At 37.4% G+C, this 24890-nt stretch overlaps 2 protein-coding genes across 2 annotated transcripts in view; one reads left to right on the top strand and one right to left on the bottom strand.

Annotated features, from left to right (window-relative positions):
* Positions 1-13867, bottom strand: part of LOC115433885 (multiple inositol polyphosphate phosphatase 1-like) — a 35003-nt gene extending 21136 nt beyond the window's left edge. Inside the window, exons 1-2 of the mRNA XM_030155441.1 lie at positions 13723-13867; positions 12889-12945 (exon numbers count right to left, since the gene is read on the bottom strand). Of these exons, the coding sequence (XP_030011301.1) occupies positions 12889-12945; positions 13723-13867 (202 nt within the window). The remainder of the gene's footprint in view (positions 1-12888; positions 12946-13722) is intronic.
* LOC115434129 (phosphatidylcholine:ceramide cholinephosphotransferase 1) overlaps positions 1-23751 on the top strand; it is a 30947-nt gene extending 7196 nt beyond the window's left edge. The window contains exons 2-6 of the mRNA XM_030155869.1: positions 15206-16091; positions 16178-16295; positions 17069-17222; positions 20034-20200; positions 21248-23751. Of these exons, the coding sequence (XP_030011729.1) occupies positions 15481-16091; positions 16178-16295; positions 17069-17222; positions 20034-20200; positions 21248-21421 (1224 nt within the window). The 5' untranslated portion in view covers positions 15206-15480 and the 3' untranslated portion in view covers positions 21422-23751. The remainder of the gene's footprint in view (positions 1-15205; positions 16092-16177; positions 16296-17068; positions 17223-20033; positions 20201-21247) is intronic.
* The last annotated feature ends 1139 nt before the right edge of the window (positions 23752-24890 follow it).

Here is a 24890-nt window from a genome sequence, read left to right as displayed (position 1 = left end):
TGATAGCCACAATCTACACCTTAGGAAATGGAGCACCTGAACTGTAATGAAGTTTTTAGTGGAGTTTTATAGCTGTGTGAAGTACAAAAATGTTGTACAGGTCAAAGACATTGCAACATCGATGACATGGCTCAAAATGTAAAAATTGTATCTGTAGAAGTTTCATATTAGAGCTGCAACAGTTTATGATTTACATACACAAACTACACAAAGGTCGACCGATATGGGTGTTTCTATGGGCGATGCAGATTTTTAAAAAAAAATTTAGTCACCTGATGGCCGAAATCTACAGCCGATTTTTGAGACCAATATTTAAGGCCATTTTTAAAAAAAATTTAATTTTACTTTTTTTAAAGCACATTAACAGCGAAATACAATTGAAACACTCAGATAATGAAGATTTTTATGCAGCAACGTAAATGAAATTATTAGCCCAAAACACGTACACATAGTACTCTTGTAACATTTACTGAACTTCAAGTGCTGCCCATACAGGTGCCTGATCAAATATCTTGTAACATTTTTACCACTGATCAAATATTAGCTTCAAAAAAAAAAAATAAGGCAGATATTGAAAAAGAAGCAATATATCAGTTTACCTCTAACACAAACTAAACAGGGATTTCAGGTGATCTCAGGTTTTCCCTCCTCGACAGATGGTTATGAAAGCTGCTGTCACAGATCTTAATGTGCAGAACGTAAGTTATGGATCACTGAGGGAAGAGGAAAAACTTGTTTTGGAGTTCAGATAGATTCAATCATAATCAATATAAATGATTTTGGTTGTAGTTTGTGCAATCAGTGCTAAATGCTATCAAACATTGTCCTATGATATGCAATTCTGAGGCTTATTTAGTATCTGGACTAGAACTTATATATGCATCTCTGTTTATCTTTAACATATTCACTAGTTTGCTAAACATCTTTGTAAAACCTGGCACCTAAAATGCTCATAAATAATCAACATGTTTAGATACCACAAAAGTGACAACACATTAAACATGGAAATCAAGTATTAGCATTTGGTAACTGCTTACAAGGACAAGTGAAAAATGTACTTTTGGCACTTGTTGAACACAGTAGTTGAATATCTTAAATATAATTTGGGTTCAGCTGAGCCTTAAATGAAAAAAATTCCAAGCATTTTATTCATTCACCAAAACAAAGCATCTTCAGGATCACTGAGCTCATGTTTTCCAAATAGTTTAATTTCATTAGTTTGCAGTGTTTTGTTGAAGTTTCTTGTAGATATGCACAGAAGAAGATTTCCTGTCCCTTAATCGGTCTTACTCAGTTTAAGGTTGCGTAGGAATGACAGAATGATTCACCACACCATACGTCATGAAGCTCAGTGTTAACTCCTTCAAACATTTAGCTACTGTGTGATCTCTCAGCAGGTGCCTACAGTTAATATTTAACTGTAACCGGTAGACCAAGGTGTGTAAATATTTGTGCATTGTTGGCTGTAGGTTATTTGTAAGACGGGTGTAAGTGGATACAGGTGAGATTGTGTATTTTATCATTGTATGTTTGTCTGATCAGATAAACACACCTGTAAAATAATACTCTTCTACTATGTTCAGGGAGGAGGACAAAACCCAGAGGACATAAAACTGAGTGAAAGACGAACAATGCAAGCATTATTTTGAGTGGAAATCTCATCTTTTTGGCTTTTGTATGGCTTGTATTGTATCCTGGTTGTGGGATGTCATGCCTGTTCAAAGATTTGACCTATATGAGAAGAAGCCACTTAAAAAATATATCTCATTCACATGCCCCACTTAAAAGCAACGTGAGCACCCAACACAGAACAAGTTTCAGTGAAACTGTGGGGATCTTGTTTTTTTTTTTTTTTTTTTCTTTTTTTTTTTTATTGTCTTCCGTTGTTCCTTTCAGAGCTTGATCAATAGCACGGTGGTTTATTTATGCTGGTGCTTGGCCAGAACATTGTTGAATCTTTTTGTAGTGTTTTACCTAGTATTTTGCTTAGTGGAACTGTGATGTACAAGAAAACGGAAGAAAGAAGTTTTGTGACGGTGAGACATCTGCAGAGGTTGTGAGCCACCTTTACCAATGCGTGACTAGATGGCATAGCCCTGTTGTGACATGAAAGAAGTTAGGAGATGATGGTACTTTTGATGGTTAGAATGTAAGTTAGTAGCTCTTCCGTTCCGTGACTGATATAGCCTATCAGGCAGTTTTTTCTTGCTTTAGGGCCTGGCCAAGCAAAAGTGAACATCAGAGTCAATTTCTTTTTTCTCTAAAACAATATTTTTGAAAACTCAGCATGAAAGACATATATCTCTAGTTTCTAAAACTGTGTTTATTTAATTTGTACCTGAATTACAACTGAGTATATATGAAAATATATTAGAATACAGTTTAAATTAAGAACAGTAAAGGTTGTAAATGAATATTCAGCATAAATTCAGAATGTAAATAACAATGTGTAAATGAATATGTTCAAAATATATGCCTGAGTCTAATCTTATATTTCATAATAATCAAATACTATAATGATTTTGAATGTTATTTATTATAAAAAAAAAAAAAAAACAGCAGAAAGGTGTGTATTAAATATAGTAATGAAACATGTCACCAAAGACTGATAATTTCATAAGTATCTTAATAACATCTTTGATTGTAATTATTATGGTGCATCACACTGAACAAACACCTTACTCAGTTACTTTTTTGGATTCTCACTCTGCTACCTTGAATTAATGTCATTTAAAACTAAAATAAAAATGATATCAGTTTAATTTTTGGATATAATGTACTCTCATATATTAAGAAAAGTGTGGTATGCTAAATATTAGCACTTTCCTAGAGGAACAGCATTTTTTGGCATTTTTTCCAAACCTTGAATAACTGCTGTATATTTTTCCTCACTTTGTTACTTTGTCAATGATGATAAATTTATGTTTTTATTAAATATTCACTTATTATTCCTTAATGGCTTGTTAAAGTACATGCTTAGACCTAGCATTTGAGCTATTATGGTTGCTGCTAAATTATTTTTTAAAAACAGATATGGAATGATTAGTATTGCTGCACAGTGCTTTTTCACTCCATTACTTGCTTGGTCAGGCCCTCTTGTTACATGAATTCTTTGTCAGACACGGAAGAAAAACATCTAAACTCTTATAATCTCAAACAGGGTTGACAAAGAACATTTTTACTATTTTCTTTTTATTTTTCCGTGAATGTATAGACATGAAGGCCCCATTTGCAATATAACTAAGAAAACTCAGAGCATTTATTAGTGGTAAAAACAGTTAATCATGGGGCCAGTAAAAACCTCACTAATAGAGTTTAAATGGATTACACTCAGAACATGGGTATTTTGTGGTAATAAAAACAAATGATAAAAGATGACTCAGTGAAACAATTAAACCCAATTAAAATCCAAATAATTTGATACGGGAACCATTTTTCTTAAAATATGAAGATATTGCTGGAGGGATGATGTCTCTCAGTTGGCATGGCAGCGCCTCGGTGTCCTAGACGACCAAGAGGAGGTAGCTGAGTAGAGGGAAGTTTGGGCTTATTTGGTCAGGCTTCTGCCCCGACCACCTGGACCTGGATAAGTGGAAGACGGTGGATGGAAATTGGTGAAATTAACAGTTTTAAGGGCTCTGAAGATACAGCTTTTCTGTCTAAAATTTAGATTTTACAAGATCAGTAAAAACAGGTGGCACTCAGCAATAGCCTTCCACCGATTCATTCATTTTCTTAACCTGCTTCATCCACAGAGGTGACCAGAGCCTATCCCAGGTACCTATGGGTGAAGGTGGGGTACAACCTGGTCATGTTATAAGTCCACCGCAGGCCTGGCATATACAGACGAACAACCATTCACGCTCACATTCATGCTTATAGGTGATTTACATTGACCAGTTCAACATCACAACTCTTCTTGCTGTTGCAGCAGTCACTGTAGTTTTATGAGGTGACTTTCTTAGAAGTTAAGATAAAAAGACCACCTCAAGCACAGGTCCCTTGTTGGGGAGAAAAGTCCTTAACAGCAAAGTCCACTTGACATGATAAGACTTGGAGGATTAAGTGTGACATACCTAAAGCTGACTCACCTGCATATGTTTGATTTAGTCCCATAAGCACAGCCTCAGCCTGTGTATTTTACAAACTGACACTTATTGTTGCTTGCTTGTTTGAAAAAAGGCCAGCAGCAACACTAGTGTTTATTTTTCAGCATTAACGGAAAAAAGCGCATTATTGTGATATCAGAGGCAAGAAACAAAAGTGCAGCAATAGATCTTTTGCAAAAAAAAAAAAAAGAAAAGAAAGACAATCAACAGGGGGTGGCTCAGAATAGGTGGAGTTACATCAAAGACTTGAGCCTTGTTTCAAGAAGCAGGTTCAACAAACTCTGAGCCAAACCCTCATCCTTCAGTTGTTAAACCCTGAAATGAAAAACTCAGTTTTCAGTTTCATAACAGCTGATAAGAGTCAGTTTAGTTTACTCTGAGTATGTTCAATCTGAGTGAAACACACGTCAGGTGAATGGAAAAAAAGCCATTATAAATGAAGCTAAGAGATGATGATTCACAGTGGCAGCAGATATTCAAAGGGCTAAGCTACCATGTTATGTGATGTCTGTTGAGGTGAATAAACAGCATGCATGGGCCTGTGTTGATGGACTGTCTAAAGAGTTTGTCTTTATTAGATAAAGCTGGGTCATCTGGCCAAAAGAGCATAAGACATTCTTTTGAGGTAGAATCTCAAGCCAAGATCAGAATAATTTTCTCACTTTGGATGCGGGCAAGTTTCAGCCGAACTCTAAATTCCCTCTAGTTATACTCACAAACTAAGGGACACGTATGGTACAAACCCACAGGATAATGCAACCCCCTCTGTAAATACCATAATTAAACTGATAAACGGGCCATTGAAAATGAATGTTATTTAAGGAAAAACGTTTTGACACAGCTGTTAGTTTATCTATTTATTCTAATGTCATGAACTTTACAGTCCTTCTGAAAAGTAGATAATATGATAAATTGAGATTGCGAAATCGTCCAGTTCAATACAGTTCAAAGAACTTTATTCATCTGTTAGAAACTTCATTTGTGTAAGAAAGTATTGGTGCAACCACAAACAACATTCACATACAATCATACATGCATGGCATACATGTGCATCCTTTCCATAAATGTTTTAATATGTCACTGGTAAGAATAACTAGAAAGATGAAAAAGAAAAGTGTTCCTGAATAATTAACAAACAAGGAAATACTTGGAAATATTATATAAAATATCTAATTTTATAGAAAGAAATTCATAACTTATTTGCTGCTGGTCATTGATTCATCATTTGCCATTTACCTCCTTAGTGTATTAGATTTTATTTTATTCAGCTCTAACCAAACCTTATAGGAAAAACTGACAGGAGGCACCAGAAGGCCATGAATTCACTTAAACACTTATGAGTCTGAAATATACACATCACCCTATATAACATATCCTGTACGATACAAATCATTCCATAAGTACAACTTTGCATTTCATGATAGAGGTGATTATTGTATGTGTCTACACTGGAAGTTGTCATACAGGAAATAAGGTTGATCATCTGTAAAAAAAAAAAAAAAAAAAATTCCATCTACAAGAATAGAATGATTATTCAGAGTCCATGATGTGCTCCTGTTCCATCAGTAGACCTGGTCTGTGCAGTGCTGGGTCAGTGTCTTCACTGCAGTGCCCACGGGATGGGCGCGCACACTGTGAATGCGCGGCCTCTGCGAATTTTCCGTGGACATTTGAAGTTTCATAGTCCATATAATTATCATCGTACATCATCTTACATTGTGTGACACCATGTAATTGCACCTGTATGAGTCCCACCGTCATAAAAGCTGAGCTTTATGCAGACCTGTTTAATCCAGTTCACCTGACTTCCGGACTTTTATCTCCATCTTTCACTAATCAGACTCCCGTTTGTTGCCCTCAGTTGTCGTTTCTGTTCATAAATCAGTTTATTCCCTTCCACCTGTGCATGTCAGTTCTATCCAAACACATCCTAGACAGTAGACTGTGGTCAGTGACAGGAGAAGCAGTGCGAGTGAAGCATCAGATTCAGAGGGTCACATATCAGATGCGGAGACGGCGATAATGGATCGGATGCTGGACAGCCGTAATGGATGATTGACAGGAGGTTCGGCCAATTATTTCATTCGGACTGACTAAAATGATTGGTCAGACTTTTATTAGAAATATATGAGAATTAAACATTTTTGAGTTTCAATACCTGGTGGATTTCTTTTACATTTTAGTTTGACACACACTTATTAGGAGCATTTTAAGATGTCAAAAGAAAAGTGTAAAAATGCCACATCATACGGTATAGCTTTAAAAGTAGCTGCAAAAAAATCCAGCTTTAGTTTTATTGGTTGGTGGAGGTTGATATGAACATGCATCTAGTACATGTCTAATATGTAAACCCATAAAAGACCGCTGAAGTTTTAAAGATGAACTCTGAAGTTTTGGAGGAAGTTGGGTATATACCACAAGATTACTCAGAAAAGCACATTCTACGCAAGTGAGTGTAGTTATACTATGTGCAAACAGAGATCACACCAAATACTGACATTTCCCTGTAGAAGCCATCTAGTTCTTCCATTTTGTGCGTGTGTATTTTTGATGTTGTATGCATACTTCCTGTATTTCTTGTTGTGTTCTAATAGAGAATCATAATGCTGAAGCTGAAGGTGGGCTCAGGGCTGTATGGCCGGTTTAGAAACAACAGAACAAACAATGGAGTTGCTTAGTAATGTCACAATAGGAAATATGTCCTGCTGTTCACACTTGTAGAATCTGGCTGCATCAAAATGCATACAAGTAGTTAATTCACATGAATACCAAGTTATGTCTAAAAGGCTTTTCCACATCTTTGTGATTAAGTCTCTTGGCTCTAGTCTCAGTCAAGAGTTCTCAGGGAGGGAGGGGAGCTGCCTAAAGATGGGCTTCAGATGGTATGTTTACGTTTGCGTCAGTGTCGGCTTGACATATTGTCCCTGGGTGGGATCTTTTTCTGGTGATGTCACATGGTCTGCCTAGTGCTAAACCAACCTTCCCACTTCAAGCACATCAAACAGTCACAGAGTGAAAGATCTACCACATGCAGGAGTAAGTACAGTTTCAGTTTGTCACTTTTTCCAGCAGTCGTAATTTCTGCTGTCTTCTCATTGTAGTCGGCAATTTTTTAGTGGCAGACTCGCATAAAAAAGTCCTTTTATTGCGTGTTGACTTGTTGACATGTTGTTTTGACTGAATGGGAATGTAAAATGTGAAAAGCATCATGTAAATGAGTGCTTTATTTGGTAACGCTGCTGTCAAAAGTGAGTGGTAAGCTTTAACTAGACTGCACCCAAATGGACTTAATCAAGATAAGAATCCCAATTTTCCCAGTTTCGGCAACAGCTCAAAAGTAGTGTCTACTATGGGCTGTGTAGATGTGCGACACAATTAATTAATTTGACAGAGAAAATGTTCTTCTGCATTGTCTGCTCTGCTTTTCTGGACTGCAAGTCCAACAAAGTCATTACCTCCGCCAAGGAGGTTATGTTTTTGCCAGGGTTTGTTTGTTTGTTTGTCTGTCCGTTAGTGTGCAACATAACTCAAAAAGTTATGGACAGATTTTGATGAAATTTTCAGGGTTTGTTGGAAATGGGATAAGGAAGAAATGATTAAATTTTGGTGGTGATCGGGGTGGGGGGGCCCACGGGGGGGCCCATTTCCAACAAACCCTGAAAATTTCACCAAAATCTGTCCATAACTTTTTGAGTTATGTTGCACACTAACGGACAGACAAACAGACAGACAGACAAACAAACAAACAAACAAACCCTGGCAAAAACATAACCTCCTTGGCGTGGGGGGGGCCCACAGGGGGGGCCACTGATCAGCCTTGGCGGAGGTCTGCGCTCTCCGAGTGCTTCTAGTTTAAATATGTCACTTCAGGCACACAGAAATCTTCTGACTGGTACCTGATTTGATTAAAAGCCCTAAAAGTCCGAGAAGTGACTTATGACTGAAAAGTGTCTTGAAACGTTTGCATTAAATTTGGGTCGGTTTTACTGAAACCTAGGGTGACAATGATATTTGCTTCTGTGTGAGCAAACCGCAAACCTGCAAACTTCCTTCCTTCTTTGTTTTCTGTTTCTTCAACCATTATCCTTACCATATTTGTGAAAGAAAGCCAGCAACACAAAAAAACTAGAGCAGATAACAAAAAGCCAAAAACCACTCCCAAAATGCTTGAACGTAAAACTGATGTCTACAAAGGACTGAGCATTAGATCTCAGAAATTTTTTTTTGATCTTTTCCAGACTGATTCATCTTGTGCCCAGAATGGCTTTAGTCCTAATAGTGTAACTAAAATGGGCCAAAAATCTTCTAAGTTTTAAATTGAAAAGAACAAATAAAATTAGCGGCACTGTGCACTTTCTGTTTGCATAATCATTTAAATATATGGTCAGTACTCAATAAGCAAGTAAACTCACACAGTTTATCCTCTGTTTTTACTTCTGACTAAGAACGACCTTGTGTATTATTTAGTGCTGCCACTAATGACTAATTGTCTAACAATTAATCCTTCGACTAATTTTTTGATTAGTTGACTAATTTTTTTTTTAAATCAAGTGTTTGTTATTTTGTTGTGGACATTTTATTTTGAATACAACTCAAGGGCCAAAACATAAAATGTCACATGTACCATGGTAAATGTAAACAATATAAATAACTTCAATATTACCAAGCAAAAAATTATATAGCGGGATGTTTTCCACATTCCAAAAAAAAACAAACAAACAAAATTGCACAAAGTTATTCAAGCAAATGGCTAGCTATATCAATATAAAACAAAATATTAATACAATAGGCCCTTACTTGCTTAACAGTGCAAATATATATGGTGCAAATCTCATATCTCTGCCAATCATTGTCAGCCGGCATGGATTCCCCAGGTGCGTGGCCAAAAATAAATAGACTAAAAAAAACTTGCTGTCGACTAGTATTCATGGTTGATTATGTTGACTAAATCGGCAAATCATGGCAGCACTAGTATTATTCACATAAATACAAGATGCATTAGTTTAAATGAACGGTTCTCAGTCTTTTTCTGTCGGGCACCCCTTTGGAGGACAAAAAATCTCCAGGCCCCCCCCAACCCAGGAACATCGTAACAGTGGTGCAATTATAAGTTTTATTGAAGGAAACGTCAATATTATAACAATACTTTTTGCTTTTCCTTGAATAATTTGTTGTTCAAATTAAAAATAAGTTAGATTTTTGCTTAACACAATACAAACTAGAAGCACTCGGAGAGCGCAGACCTCCGCCAAGGCTGATCAGTGGCCCCTCCCGTGGGCCCCCCCACCCCCAATCACCACCAAAATTTAATCATTTCTTCCTTATTCCATTTCCAACAAACCCTGAAAATTTCATCAAAATCTGTCCATAACTTTTTGAGTTATGTTGCACACTAACGGACAGACAAACAGACAAACAAACCCTGGCAAAAACATAACCTCCTTGGCGGAGGTAATAAACTCAACCAGACTGCTCCAAGACAATATTTTTCCAAATAAAAATTGGAAATGCGCAATTATCTTACAACTATGACAATAAAGTTACTTTTTTTAGAACAACAAACAAATTTTGGCAATAAAGATGAACATTTTAACAATATCAGTGGCTGCAATGAGCCCGTTTCCATTGCACATCTCAGAACATTAAAGTGCAAACTGTACAAACTGTGCAAAAACAGAAACATTCCACATTTTTCTTTTCCAGTCCAGTCCTTGTCCATTCTCCAAACCTAAACTCTTTATCTAGTCTAGTGACAGATCACCATGGCAGTAGAGTTGTTTGTTGTACGTCCCTAAAATGAGTCCAGGGTGCTCCAACACTAAAATATTAGTTTCACCTGCTACATGCTCTAACCTGAAGGAGAAAAAAAAACAACCACCCAGGAGAGATCCCATGCCCCCCCCAGGCACGCCTTCACGCCCCCCCTGGGGGGCCTGCCCCACACTTTGAGAAACACTGGTTTAAATACAGAGGAGTATAGTGTTTCTCCGTTTGGAAAATTTTTACCACCAGTTTGAGGACAATCAGATTTCAAGTGCCCACAATGTGGTAGTTGGACCACTTAACCATGTAACATGTTATTGTGTGCAATGAGTCGGTAAATCTGCAGACACACAACACTTATAACGGCAGAGCAGTGACACGTAGAACTGAATGTTTTGGTTGACACTAACAAACTTTTGGTAATTTGACACAGCTGGTACTTTCCTCCATCTAATGTATCTACATTATGCAGGCGCTAAGAACAAAAAGTACTGGGTGTGGACTGAAAAATGAACAGTCTCTCAATACTCAATATCACCATAAACTAAACTTCAATAGGTTATAACAAATCTCTGCAGGACTGTCACTTCCTTCCACTGTGTTTCCAAAACATCCCATGCTGCATGCTCTGGCTGCGTTTGGGAGACTGGCACTAGGTTTTGTTGATGCAGGACAGCATTTTCTGTGAGTTTTACTTAGATAGATAAATAGATATACTTTATTGATCCCAAACTGGTAAATTGTAGTCATCAAAACGGTAGCCTAATAGTAATTATTGGAATTTTACAGAAGTTTGATGTAAAAATGGTGTCCAACTTAAACCCTAGTGATGACCTTATAACAAGCTGAGACCTTGACATGCCTCATTTACAACTATAACATGCACACTTATTGAAACTACCCAGGGTCATATGGGTGGCTTTTTAAAGGTCAGTTAAACACCAGTATTTTGGTGTATGGTATGAAAAGCCAAAATCTGATAAGTGGTTGATATCAACATTTCTGTCTTTATTGTAATGACACTTATTAGCCTATTAGATATTTTGTTTTTGCAGACTGTTGGTAGACCCAAGAGCCAAAAGTGCATTTAACTCGAACTGCAATTTTCTTTGATACTAAGGTAATAGGTAATCAACTATCAGATAAACAGTCTCCTACCATCCTGCATTGCTACTGAAAACCTTTAGGACGAGAACAAATGAAACCACTCGTGTTTCCTGGTAGACTTTGAAATACAGCCACTCAAGAATGGGAAAACACCAGTGTCTTTGCACCTCTAGTATTCATCAGTTTTCTCTTTATTATCCTATTTATCACTTGAAATGCAAACATAAGACAGAGAGGTACTAGAGATGTAATGTTATTTTCCAGAGCTCCCACTGAATCTCTAGTCTCATTATCAAGTCTCAGATGTTTATGCATGGGGTCTATGAGTCTGAGCTTCTCACTTATGTTAAGGCAACTTGTCTTAACACATATCTGTTAGTGACCACAGAATAGACAGTGATGTCAGAGCCGCAAGTGAGAGTTGGCATAAATTAGGTAAACACATAACAATAGAACTCCCTCAAAGCTTCCTGCACAGTAAACACACTTCAGTTCCTAAAATTAAAAGCTCTCTGTGCACAATTCAGGCACATACAACAGTCTTATCCCCTTGTGTTATCTTACTCTGGTGTCAGCATATTTCAAAGTTTCAAGAAAGATGAAAAAAAACATTGTATTTCCTGCCTTCCTCTGTTTCTGAAGTTCACTCTCCTCAGATGGCTCTGCCCCATGCTTGATCAGATCTTTGCCTGTTTTGCCGCTGGCACCGAGATTTGATCAATTCCTGCCTTTACTGTATGTGAACCTTGAAAAATGTCTGTTGCATAACCTTGTGTATTTACCAAATATGAATGAGTCATATGTTTTAAGACTATGCTTATAATAGGAGCAGATGGCTTCTAGTTCATCAGATATAAAAACAATAATTGCAAAGAGTGTGTTTTTTTTTTTTTTAAACAGATCTGGCATTTTTCTATGAAGTGTGAGAACAATGCTTTGCTGTTTTTTTTTTTTTTTTTTAACATCTCATAGAATAAAAGATTGATCATGAAAATCCTCATTAGTTCCAGACTGATGAGGAAATTTCTGTATCAAAACCATTTTCAGTCAGTTAGCTGCTGCACTAATTGCATGATATTCTGTTAACATTTCTTTATTAGACATGTATATATTGGTGCAGCGAACAAAATGTGAACCATAATTTCGCATTTCTCAGAGTTCTGTAACAGTAAACAAAGTTCAGTTTAAAGAAAGGATTAGTTTGTTTTTTCCTCTTTACTGTTACATTTGAGTGTGGCTATTCTTTCTTCACTCAGTACCCCATAAGCTGATTCACAGACCAAAGGTCCACAGCACACAGCTGAGTCAGTGACGGCTAATCTCTGATCTGACTCAATTGTACGCTGCTAACAGATTGATGAGTGCTCTTTGTCTCTCTGTTTGTCTTTATCTTCACTAAATAGCGTTCTCCTTTGCACATGTTACAGTTCAACAGCTGGCTTGTCACGTAGCTAAGATGTTACAACACAGTCTGTAATCTCTCGCTACGTTGTTTCCATAAGTTTATTTTCTCTAACTTGCTCTGTGGTGTTTGTATATAGGGTTATTAGGTCAAACTGTTCTCCAGACCTCAGCAGGAGTAAGTCTGAAGTCACATGTTCTCCTGGCCCTGTTTTGCTGGCCTAAATGGAGCTGTGAGCTGAACGGAGGTGAGCTGGGATGAGGTACTGATGTTGAGTGCAGCCAGCCGTCCTGTCAGTGTGTTTAGCTGCTATTGGCCCTCGCCGAGCTGGCTGTGCCGGGGCCCGACTGCTGGCTCATCGCCCTCGTTACAGGGGTGGGGCCGTCTCACTGCTCAGCGCTGACCTTCAATCTGATTTATGAGTTCCTCCATGTGCTTTGTTTCCCTCTCCTCCTCCCTCTTTTCCTCCTATCCGTGCAGTAGATCACAACTTGCCTCCAGCTGTACCTCGCACTCCCCCAAACACAAGCAGAGCCATCCTGTGTCCACCGCTGACATCGTACTCTGTAAACAAACGCAAGATATGCAGCAGATGTGTAATTTAATCTCCTTGTTGGCTTTGGCTGTTGCCTAAAGCCTGGATCTGAAATGTATACAATACAAGAATAAATTTCACAGTATGTGTAGATCAGAGTTGGATCTTTGATAGTAGGCTGTGCTCTATGGCCAAAATCTCTCCCAGTGTGGGCTAAAATAACAAAATATGATTATTATTGTTAATTATTTTTTAAAAATGTGCAGACCAAAAATGACTTCTCTGAACTGTTAGACCTTATTCTTGCATAGTTGAAGAGAGAGTGGTTGTTAGTTGTTGTTGAGTGTGTTATGGGGACTGGTCTGTGACATAATTTGCAAAGTATGGTTTTGTAGACCTGTGTCAGGCTTTTCATATTCAAACTATATTCATGCAACACCTACATCACATTGAAGAACTCAACACATCATCCAAATGGTGAAACACGTTTTCTCTATGGCCCTAAAGATTGTGATTTTTGACAGTGAATAAATGACAAAGAATCGTAAATCGTAGAACCAACTCTGAAGCGGGGTACATGCATAAGGATTTTCTAAATCTGAAGAGATTTTTTATGTGTTTAAAAAAAAAAAAAAAAAGTCAGACATTGAACAGCTGTGATTGTACTGTGTGTGGTGTGCTCTGATAATCTCAACACAGCACACCACACGCATTACGATTCTGTCCCACCACCAATCTAGAATTTAGTCCTCCAAGCCAGAAATCTTGCGTGATCAAAAATGAAGAAGAAGAAACATGGCAACAACCGGAAAACAGAACACGCAACATGTCGTTTTGGTTGTGGTACGACTTGGTGGAGACTTTGAATAGACATTCTTGGGCTTCCCACAGCTCCACAAGCTGGTGCTTCATATCTGAGGTCCACCGGACTTTACGTTTCAGGCTGGCCATGCTTGCTTTTATTTACACCTACTTCCTTGTTCCTCAGTCAGCTTGCTTCTTGATTGGTCACATTCTGTTCCATGTCACAATTCACGGAGTCATGGGCTTTCCCCACACACATGAAGATTTTTGGTTGTAAATGTTGGACAAGGTTAATATTTACAATTGTCGTCCTCCACCCGTTTCGGAGCCGATTATCGGGACAAATTCACTCTTAACGCACCTCAAACCACAGGATAATCTTATAGGATAATCTTATAAGACAGTCCAGCCCAGTTATCTTTATGTGTGTACCCCTCTTTAGGATATCACCGTCTGCTACCTTTTAGAGTTTTTGAACTTTATTTTTGTTTTACATGATCAACGGTATCTTGAAAGTTTACACAGTGAAACTAAAGAATTAAAGATTTCTGTATTGATTCGAAAAGTGAGCAGTTTTCTTTTTTCATCATGGATCCTTTTTCTCTCGGCTCACCTTTATTTTGGTGTCTAATAATGAAGCTACGTCATATGATAGTGATTTTCCACTACTACTTTGGTTGTTTAAAACCATTACATATGGCTCTTGTGTGAAAGCTTATCCACACAGGATGTTGCTGCTGCTTAAGGTTTCCTAAGATCAAAAAGCAAAAAGGAACTGATTCACTGTTATTGTTCTGAAAGCTTTGGATTGATGTGAATAATTCATACTCTCTTTCATGTCTGTGAAATGGAGCTTGAGTGATTTTCAGGAGTTCTGTTAGCAACCTGTGGCTAATGGCTCTAGTACTCTATTTGCATGCTAGCTTCCTGCCCTGACTAAATGCATATATATGTATATATATTCACTATTCACACTTGCATGAAACATCTTGAACACTGTTTTGGTAAAGCCTTTGTGCATAGTCAGGTTTACACATGATCTGATGCCTCCATTCACTGGCAGATGATCTCTGAATGAATCTGGATCCGCAGCACTTTTGTTGCTGACTAACTGTTGAGAAGAAAAGACCTAAATACACTCACTAGTGTACAAAAAATCTATGATGCAATGCTCTCTCTTTATTTACACTGATCCTTGGCCCATTCAAATGAATATTAGCGTAGTAGGAAAGCTTTGACTGCACTCTTGTTAATTTCATGACAGCATATGTATGATTTTTCTGAAAAGCAGATCATGTGGGAAATGTACCTAAGATTTTCCATGATATATGTTCATCTGATGAGACATAGGTGGAAATGGCCTTGAAAGTCATAACTTTATTCTGAATCACTGTCTTTTATTTGCTTTACCATGGGTGGTGTAGTTATGGATGTGGTAGTCATGGCTGCATTCTGACTCACTGCATTTTATTTTTCCTCTGACAGGGCTGGACTGTAAGGGGAAAACCAATGAGCTGAAGCAAGCCAAAGGATTTCTCACAGCGTTTCACCTGCTAGCTGTTGACCCAAACCCTCTCCCTCTTCAACACTTCAACAGGCAGCCGGGGTCCCTCTGGGTGCCCCTGTTCCATGCTTAAGAAACGCAATGTGCCAAAGCTGGAGAGGACTTACCACTGCCCCATAGAAAGCCAAAACTCCTGTAGAGCTTCCCCCTCCAGCCTGAGGACCTCCTAATCCTCCACACTGCCTCCACAAAGACCATGATGAAGAAGGTAGGGGTGTGGTCAGAGGAGGATGTCTCTAGCTGGTTGATCGAAGAGGGCATGTCAGAATATGCGGACGCTCTCCGTGGGACAGATGGCCCTGCCTTGCTGAGGCTCACGAAGGAAGATTTTAAGAGGGCTCCCCTCTCGCTGGTCTCGTCTGATGGCGGGCAGCAGTTGTTGGAACGTGTGGAGACATTGCAAATAGAGAACCACATGGAGGCTCATAAAAACGGTCATACAAACGGGCACGCCGGTGGGCTGCCCAACGGGACTACCAAACCCCAGAGGAATGGCACCCTAAAGGACTACAGGATGGAGATGGTCCACATCCCCATCCCTACAAAGGAGGCTGTGCGCACTCCATTCCCTGCAGAGTGGGGGAAAACGGGCATAGCCTTTGTCTACGCAGTGGTGTGTTTCGTCACCACCACTGTTGTAATTTCTGTGGTCCACGAGAGAGTACCGCCAAAGGAGCACACCCCACCACTACCCGATAAGTTCTTTGACCTGTTTGATAGAGTGGAGTGGGCCTTCTCTATCTGTGAAATTAACGGTTTGCTGCTGGTGGCACTGTGGTTACTACAGTGGCTTCTACTAAAGTACAGGTACAGTAAAAAAAATGTTCAAACACTGTAATCTCAGTTTCAAGTTTGTTATTGGCCTTTCAACTTTGACACTTTTTTTGTTCCAGGTCAATTATAGGCAGAAGGTTCTTCTTCATTGTCGGCACACTTTATCTGTATCGGTGTATTACAATGTATATCACCACTCTGCCTGTTCCTGGGATGCACTTCAAATGTTCCCCAAAGGTAGAACACATTCACACGAGTATGATTCACTGTCTATTGTAGCTTGGTTACAAATCGCCAGAAAGGCTTATTCGACTAAAGTAGTTCCCTTTTGTAAGTGACAGTATCTGAGTGCTCTTTTGTAACCACTCAGTAGAAGAAACGCATCAACAGTTTTGGACAGAGAAGCTGTGAGCGGTTGCAACATATTCAGTACATATTGCACAGTGCTGCATGTGCTGTTCCACAATATGTAACATATAATAAATGTATTCATGCTTTTATATGTTGTATTGTATGGATGTTTTTTAACCACTTAAACATCTGCTTGGCTGTAGCTTTCAGGAGTTACTCCACTTCAAATACTGTCACAGCAAGAAATAACTCGGTGTACTTTACACACTATATTACTCCGTTTCATAGTTCAGCTCCATTGTATTTAATAGGGAATTATTCTACTATTACAGTCTGTTCTTCTGTTATTTGACATTGTTTAAAGGTTTCCATCCAAAACATCCAGCACAAACTGTGTTACACATTTAACAAACAGAGCATAAAACTAATGACATTACTTGGTCAGTTTTGTAGCAGAAGTGTAAGCATCTTGTACAAAACTTGAGAAAAACATAAATCAAACAAAGAATTATACACACAACTAACGCCTATCTTAATCATCTTAACTCCCATCTGTATTGTGTATGTATGTCCTCAGGTGAAATGTTATCAGTTAGATGTATTTACATCAGTTTGCATCAGTAATAATGTGCACCAATGTTTTTGTTTTTTTTTGTCAGCTCCTTGGGAACTGGGAGGCACAGATGAGAAGAATAATGAAGATGATTGCTGGTGGTGGCCTCTCCATTACCGGCTCCCACACAATGTGTGGAGATTATCTATATAGTGGCCATACAGTTATGTTGACACTAACATACCTCTTCATCAAGGAATGTAAGTATCTGTGACAGCATCACATTTTCCCTTTAAATGAACTTATTTTACATTTTCTGTGTTATTTTTAATATCTTCCATGAAATTAAAATATTCTGTTTGGTAGTGGTACCGTTTGAGTCCTTTACGTTCACTGCTAAACAAATTCAGTCACATGTCTGTGAGTTTCGATTAGATTAGATAGAACTTTAGTGATTCTTTGGGCAGAGCTCTCAGGACATTGAAGTTCCAATAGCAGCACAACACCAAATGTACACACATACAAGAAATACAGCAAGAAAATACCAAAACAATAACTCTAAAAAACAGTAGTGAAAAAGACAGGCAATTGCACATTAGAAAGTACTAGTAGAAACAAAAGTAGCAAAGTTTGACTTTATTATTGTGTTTGCAGAGGTTAAGCCTGTATTGAGTTGTTCTGTGGTAAAGCACTTTATCTGACTTTTATTTAATCCTGGATTACATTGAGGTTAAGGCCTCATTTTCAATGTAGTGTGTTTCAAATGAGAGTATGTGTACAGTAAGGAAGATAGTAAGATGATGAAATTGTGGCAAGATTTAGTGGATAATTTGTCGCTTTTCACATGTAAGACTAGTTTTGTAATCATCAAATCCTTGTGTTGTCTTGTTTGTGTCTATCAGCTCATGTTTCTTTCAGATTGTAATTTTCTCATTATTAAAGTGGCATTTTAATACCACACAGCCATCTGCATCCTTGCCTCACCAGTAAAGTAAATGTTTTCATAGTATTTCTTTGAATTGTATCAGGAAACGTGCATGTAAATTGCATGTAGAGGAAATGAATGTTGGACTATATCTACAGTCACAGCGACGTTAGTGCCAGTAGTGCCAGATGTCTTGCTCAAACACACTTTCAGTTCCTCAGTGTGTGTTCAGTGTGTGTTTGCTGACCGTCTTGTACATGCACCAGGAGTTGGAGTTAAACTGGTCCACCGAGATATATATATATATATATATATACAGATTACACATTGTTCATTAAAGGTTTGAGTAAACAGTTTTTGCCTTTGCTACATCACATGATAATGCAGAGGTTTTCTGGTAGGTTTGTATCGACCCACCTGACTGGTACAGCAGGGACATCTAGTGGTGAAAAGAACCGAGTTTAACAAATTTACAGCTTCAGCTCATGGGGCTTTGTTTAAATCAGATCATCCAGGTCCACAAAACATCAATGAGAAAGAAAACATTTGTGTGCAAAGGGATTCACCTTGATAGAAATAACTCATAGACATTTGCAAAAGTAATCAAACAGGATCACATGTCACAGTGGGGATTCTGACACTGTTTTTTTGTTTGCTTTGGTCAGGTACCACACTTTAGTACTTTTATGGCACCTGCTGTAGTGTTTAGATACTGCAGACTGTTGAAAAATGTTTCATTTGCTAATCATACTTTCAGGGCTGCAACTAAAGATTATTATTAAACACTTATTTACTTGAGTAAACAATGAATTATTTGGGCTATTAAGTGTCATAAAAAAGAGAAAAAGCACTACACAAAAGTCTCAGATGACATCTACAAATGCCTTGTTTTGGTCCACAGCACTAAGATGTTGAGTTTATTGTCATAGAAGAGGAAAGCAAACTATGTGACATTTAAGAAGCTGGAATTGTTATTAATATGTTTATTTTTATGCTGTAAAATGGCTCTGAGTCGAAAAATGCCAGGGAGCACATACCCAATCAGTCAATACCCGATTTAGATGATTGCCGTAGAAATGGCTAATGAGAACTTATATCACATCAGTTAAATTAAATAAATGTAATAGGTACATCCCAGATGTATGTACAAAATGCATGGAGATGAAGGGGACATTATTCCATTGTCTGCAGCACTGCAGTAAGATAAAATCTTTTTGGGAGGAGGTTAAAACGAAAATAGAAAAAATATTTCAAAAAACGTTCCAATGGATCCTGTACTTTTTGTTTTAGGACTTTATACAAAAGGTCATAAATATGACAAAAGTGAACAAATATTGATAGGTATGTGTCTTTTACACACCAAAAGATCCATTGCAATGTTTTGGAAAAAGATCAGCAGGCCAAGTGTTCCATACAGGGTGAGGTAAATGTTGACAACTTTTCCTATGGAGAGACTGACATACATATGAAAAGGAAGGCAGGATATGTTTGAAAAAATATGGGAACCTTTTAAAGGTGTTTGTTAAAAGTATCGATTTAGCAAATGACAAGGAGGAAAGATAAACATTCAGTTGTGTAAACCTTACAACAGGGTTAATGAATTTAAATACCGGTAATTGTAACAGGGCATTAAGTTGGGCACAAATGTTTATGGCTGAGAAGTTTGTGATGTGCATGTGTATTGTTTATTTGTAATTTTTGTTGTTTTTTTGTTTGTTTTTGTTTACAACATTTGTAATACTGCAGGTGCATTTCTTAGTGAGGTACAGGTCTATATATTTGCTATAGTTGTGTGTATATTACAAGTGTATGTGTGTACATAAGAAAAAAATGTCAATAAATATATTGTTTAAAAAAAAAAATGCCAGGGAGCTGGAGGTATTAAAACAGACAAGTTAAACCATAAAGAAAAGTTGCACGGTATCAGTCATGTTTGAAAGTGTAAAAATGTGAAGAGCCTAAAAACATGAATGAAAAACACTTGTAGATTCATTGTTACAATAGAAAACTGGTGTTAAAAACAACGTTGTTTAGGGACTGGTATCAAAAACAAGGTGTCACCATCAGTATTCATTGAATTTTTTTTTTAATATATATATGAATTGGTGTTTCCTTTCACATCTTAATCCTGCTGTTTGATTGACAGATTCCCCCAAGCGCTTCTGGTGGTACCACTGGCTTTGCTGGATCCTGAGCGCTATTGGAATTTTCTGCATCCTTCTGGCCCACGACCACTACACTGTGGATGTGGTGGTGGCGTACTTTATCACTACACGCCTCTTCTGGTGGTACCACACTATGGCCAACCAGCAGGTGAGTTAGCATAACTTACAAACTATTTATAGATATATTTTATTTTTGCATAGCAGATTTTTTTTAAACTTATTTTATCCTGTTTATTTTTGTGCTTATGCTCTTTTAAAATCTGTTTTTATTAGAGATTATGCCATATAAATACATTTTAACCTGAACATTAGTCCTCAGACTCCACTTTATACCTAAATAGTGTTGCCAAGTGATATTAGCTCACAAATAATTTATTAGGTCCTGATTAAAATATCCTGAGGGGAAATATGATCTTTATTTGAATGAGCCATTCACAATTAAAGTGAATTAATTTCAGATTTCAGAGACTGGATTTTTTTTCTTTGATATATACTTTTTTGATGACTGACCAGCAGTAGAGTTTTGTTCCTTTTAGTTACATCTGCGCTAAAGAAAGCACTTTAGGAGGGTCATTATTTCTATCTATCTATCTATCTATCTATCTATCTATCTATCTATCTATCTATCTATCTATCTATCTATCTATCTACCTATCTACCTATCTATCTATCTATCTATCTATCTATCTATCTATCTACCTACCTACCTACCTACCTACCTACCTACCTACCTACCTTATTATTTATTTATGGTAATGGGTTAAAATGTATTTGTGTGACTGAAATATCACTCACTGAATCAATAAACCAAGATTGGATGTATGAATTGCACTTTATTATTATTATTATTATTATTATTATTATTATTATTATTATTATTATTAACCTTTATTTAACCAGGAAAAAAAGCTCAGTAAGATTAAAAATCTCTTTTTCAAGTGTCATGGCCAAGACAGCAGCAGCAGAAGTTACACAAAATGGAAATCACAACCATACATCCACACTAATATACATAAACACAATGAAAGTCAATACTAAAAACAAATTTACAACTGATAAGAACATACATATAAAACTTGAAATAATATAGGAAATCAGTGTTGATCCATACCTATAATCTACGTGATTTGATGTTTTAACAGTTTGCACTATATCGTATGTTAATCTAGATCTTTTCATTTTGTTTTTGTTTCAGTCACTAAAGGAGACGTCTCAGAGTAATCCTTTTTCCCGGGTATGGTGGTACCGATTGTTCCAGTACTTTGAGGAAAACGTCAATGGCACAGTCCCTCGTAACTATCAGCTGCCGTCGTGGCGAGCGTTTCAGTGGAGCCGCGGTGTCAAGTACAGCAGACTGGACATCCAGTGACCCCTGCTTCTGTCCAAGCAGGCGAGGACTGGGACTTCAAAAAGTGCCGTTTGTTTTTCTCAACTCCACAAAAGACGGCTCTGTTCATGTAGCGCTGTCCTCTCACCTCTATTAAAAGACACCTCCCTGTCCAAATGGTATCACTGTGACCCACCTAGTATTTTTTTTTTTTTTTCTGTTTATGTACATATTCGTATTTTTAAGTTCTCTCGCGTCCTCTATCTGTTATTGTTTGTCAACACAGAGCACTAATTTATATCGGTTTAGTGTCTTGTCCGCTCTCGGGGCCACGGTGCAGTTTCTGCTTCCGTAGCAGATCTATGAAGCATTTCAATAAATATATCAATAATCAAACTTCTCGCTTTGGCCACAAGGACACAATACTTTTTTCTCGCAGCACAAAAACTTATAATTAATGTCTTCGTGTTCTTACAAGATTTTTTTAGTGCAAATAGTGTCAATCGAACTCTTATTTGATAACCAAAATGCCATAAGCATTTTTTTTCCTTTTTATAGCAGATTACTTTTTGTAAACTGTACTTGCTAAAATGAGTCAAAGGTGCAAAAAATTATTTTCTAAGTATGTCAAACTTTATTTTTCAAAAACAAATGATGTCCAACAAAAAGATTTTTAGATTTTTACCTTTTTCAAGATGGATAATGGAGAGCATACAAATCTAACGTGGTATAGCATTATTCTAGTGCCTTTCTTAGCTTGATTGTAAAACAGTTCAAGTCCTACGTGTCTTGTGTCCCTCGGCTGCTGGTGTGTGCACACGGCCGTACGAGGCAGTACCTTACGATAGTTGACAGTCTCGTTCCCATGAATGTAAAAGCAACTACGCCAGCCTTACCAGAAGATTGGTCTTCCCAAAAATTTCAGTGCAGTGGGTGAAACGTCCCATTTTCTATATGGATGCTTTACGATGTCAGTTTGCTCTTGATCAGTTAATGCTGTGCTAACAACAGAAAAATGACTGTTAACTGTATTTTTTTTAAAAGTCTGTATCATTTCATTGTTTATTACTTAACCACCAGCCATATTTAAGGTATGTCTTTCCTGACCACTGATGTTTTGTCCATCGTGATGTTATCTGCTAATTATAACTGTTTAAATGGAAAATTTAGATAAGTGATGCGGAGTTAACTTATACTGGAAACTTGTGCATCACTGCTGCATGTCTTGCTCCAGAGATAGAAACTATCTCTTGTTCCTCACTTTAAAACCCACAATGTTTTCATCACTGACTCGTACCTGTGTAGAGACAGGACTGAAGAATCACGTCCGCTGTCGGTTAAGTTGCCATTTGTTTAATGGGTCGATTATGTTGTATTTAGGAATGTCAAAGAGTGAAAAACAGAAGCTTTAGGCAGAGTTTCTGAGCATGTCTGTAATGGTTCTGTTTGTGCTTTTGTTGTATTTATCATGTTCGTACTATACCAAGCTGCTACCTTTATAGTTTGAAGACAGTGTATGTTCTACTTTGCCTCCAAAGTGCAATGCAAAAACTTGGTTTAACAGTAACAAACACAATAGATATGTGAGGGGGAACAAACGAAAGCATAATGCACAGAGCTGGTGATATATTTGGCCATATGTATGCAAATAGCATAACTTTGATTTCCATGAATGTGAAAATGCGTCCTTGTTTATGATCCTAATCATACATGTTGACTTGTTTTTGCTCTTTTTCTTTGTTTATATATGACTGAACTGTAAAGAATAAATATTATACAAGTTCATCTGTAGGGAAGGACTTCAATATTTTTCAAATGTTCAACAGATTAGCTTTGATAAATAAAAACTGCACTAAGCTTTAGATTAATGAAATCCCAAGTTTCTAATAAAGTTGAGTCATTTCTTTAAATGGTGTGAAATGAGGTGGGAAAAAAATAACCTTTTTAATCTAAGTTTATGAAGCTAACATGTTTTAGGGTCTTATTGTATGACTCAGAGGTGAACCCACCTTCCTGTAGCATTGTCCAAGTATTTCACCTTTATAGTCAGCGGCATTCTTTACCCTTTAGACAGCAGGTTCCTCAAATACGGCCATATTTTATTTTATTTTTGTTTTAATTTGAGATGTGTTGAAGTTATGCAACTTCTTTTCACATTTGAGGACTTCGAAACAGATGAAGGGTGGAGTTTGACGCTCAAGTTGGAATATTGTTTTGTCCTCTTAAGAAATGAAAGGTGGCTCTTTCTGTATGTTTCTCCGTTGACTGTTTATCCAATTTGTCCCTTTTGTGTGTACGCAGATGTTTGTAAGATATGAAAAAGGATTCTACTTGGGACGCTTTTGAATAAAAAGATTTTACTATAAAGTCAATCATTTACTGCTGTTGTTGCTGCTTTTTCTTTCACTCTTTTTCGTACTCAGTCTATTACACTAGTCTACAGTTTTTTTATTATCTACCTTATTAATTGTACTAAGTCTTACATACTTTAATAAGATGAATTGGGAAACAAATGATGAAATTGCTGGTTATGTGATGTTTTGAATGTATATAATAGTGTTGCCTCACATATTGGTTTATTTTGGAATATATAGGGTTGTATCAGGTAAAATGAGCGACTTAAGGTTTGAGCCTCCTAGCTCTTTAAATTTTAAAAGCCAGTGAATGCAAATTATTTCAAATTGCCACATCTGTATTTGACAAAAAAGAATTGATTTGATTGGTGTGTGTTTGCTGTGGTGGGTGTGTCAGTGCCTCACATCCAGCCTGCCAAGGAGAAAGTGACAAGGATGATACATAGAAAACAGGTGTACATCCATAAAAAAAAAGAAGCATCATTTGTGTTAGTGCCTGCATAAGACATAATGTAAATTTTTTTTCTCATCTAAGTTCTTTTTTTTTTTTTTTTATGAAAAAATCCCTTTTGAAGGTGGCTCATTTTACCTTAATGTATTCAGATAAACTGAACCATGCATTTCAACTAAAATGAGCCGCCCTCAGACTTGTGTTTTAGCAAATATTTTGATGGTTCCATTCATTTAAATGCATTAATTTGATAACATATGAATGTGTTTGAGCATATCTTACATGCAGCTGGCCTTCCATATCCATCACAGAACCAGATTATGGGCTGGTCATGCAGGATATTCAACCCAGGGCTTGGGATGCAGAAACCTGAAGTCCTGTCAGCTGCAAGGGCTGCAGGACTCAACAGACTAATGCTCATGCAGTGGTTCCAGGATCAGGAGGACCGGCTCTGCATGCTCAGCCTTGGGGGCATTCCATCTCATCTCTGGAACTACAATGAGTCCAGTCTCCGCGACCAGTTCACATGAGCTAAGGAGGTCAGATAGGTTGGACACCCATGCATGGAGGTCTGCTCAGTTAAAAAGGGCAAAACATGCTGGAACTAACTAAAATGTGTCACTTAAAAGACATCACACATGACAAATGTTGTACATTTAACTGATTTATTGAGAATACATTTTGGTGGTCATTTTTTAACCCATAA

Source organism: Sphaeramia orbicularis, chromosome 15 (genome assembly GCF_902148855.1).
Source record: "Sphaeramia orbicularis chromosome 15, fSphaOr1.1, whole genome shotgun sequence".
In the NCBI taxonomy this organism is placed as follows: domain Eukaryota; kingdom Metazoa; phylum Chordata; class Actinopteri; order Kurtiformes; family Apogonidae; genus Sphaeramia; species Sphaeramia orbicularis.
The sequence above is the reverse complement of the archived record's forward strand: the minus strand, read 5'-3'. Positions and strand labels throughout refer to the sequence as shown.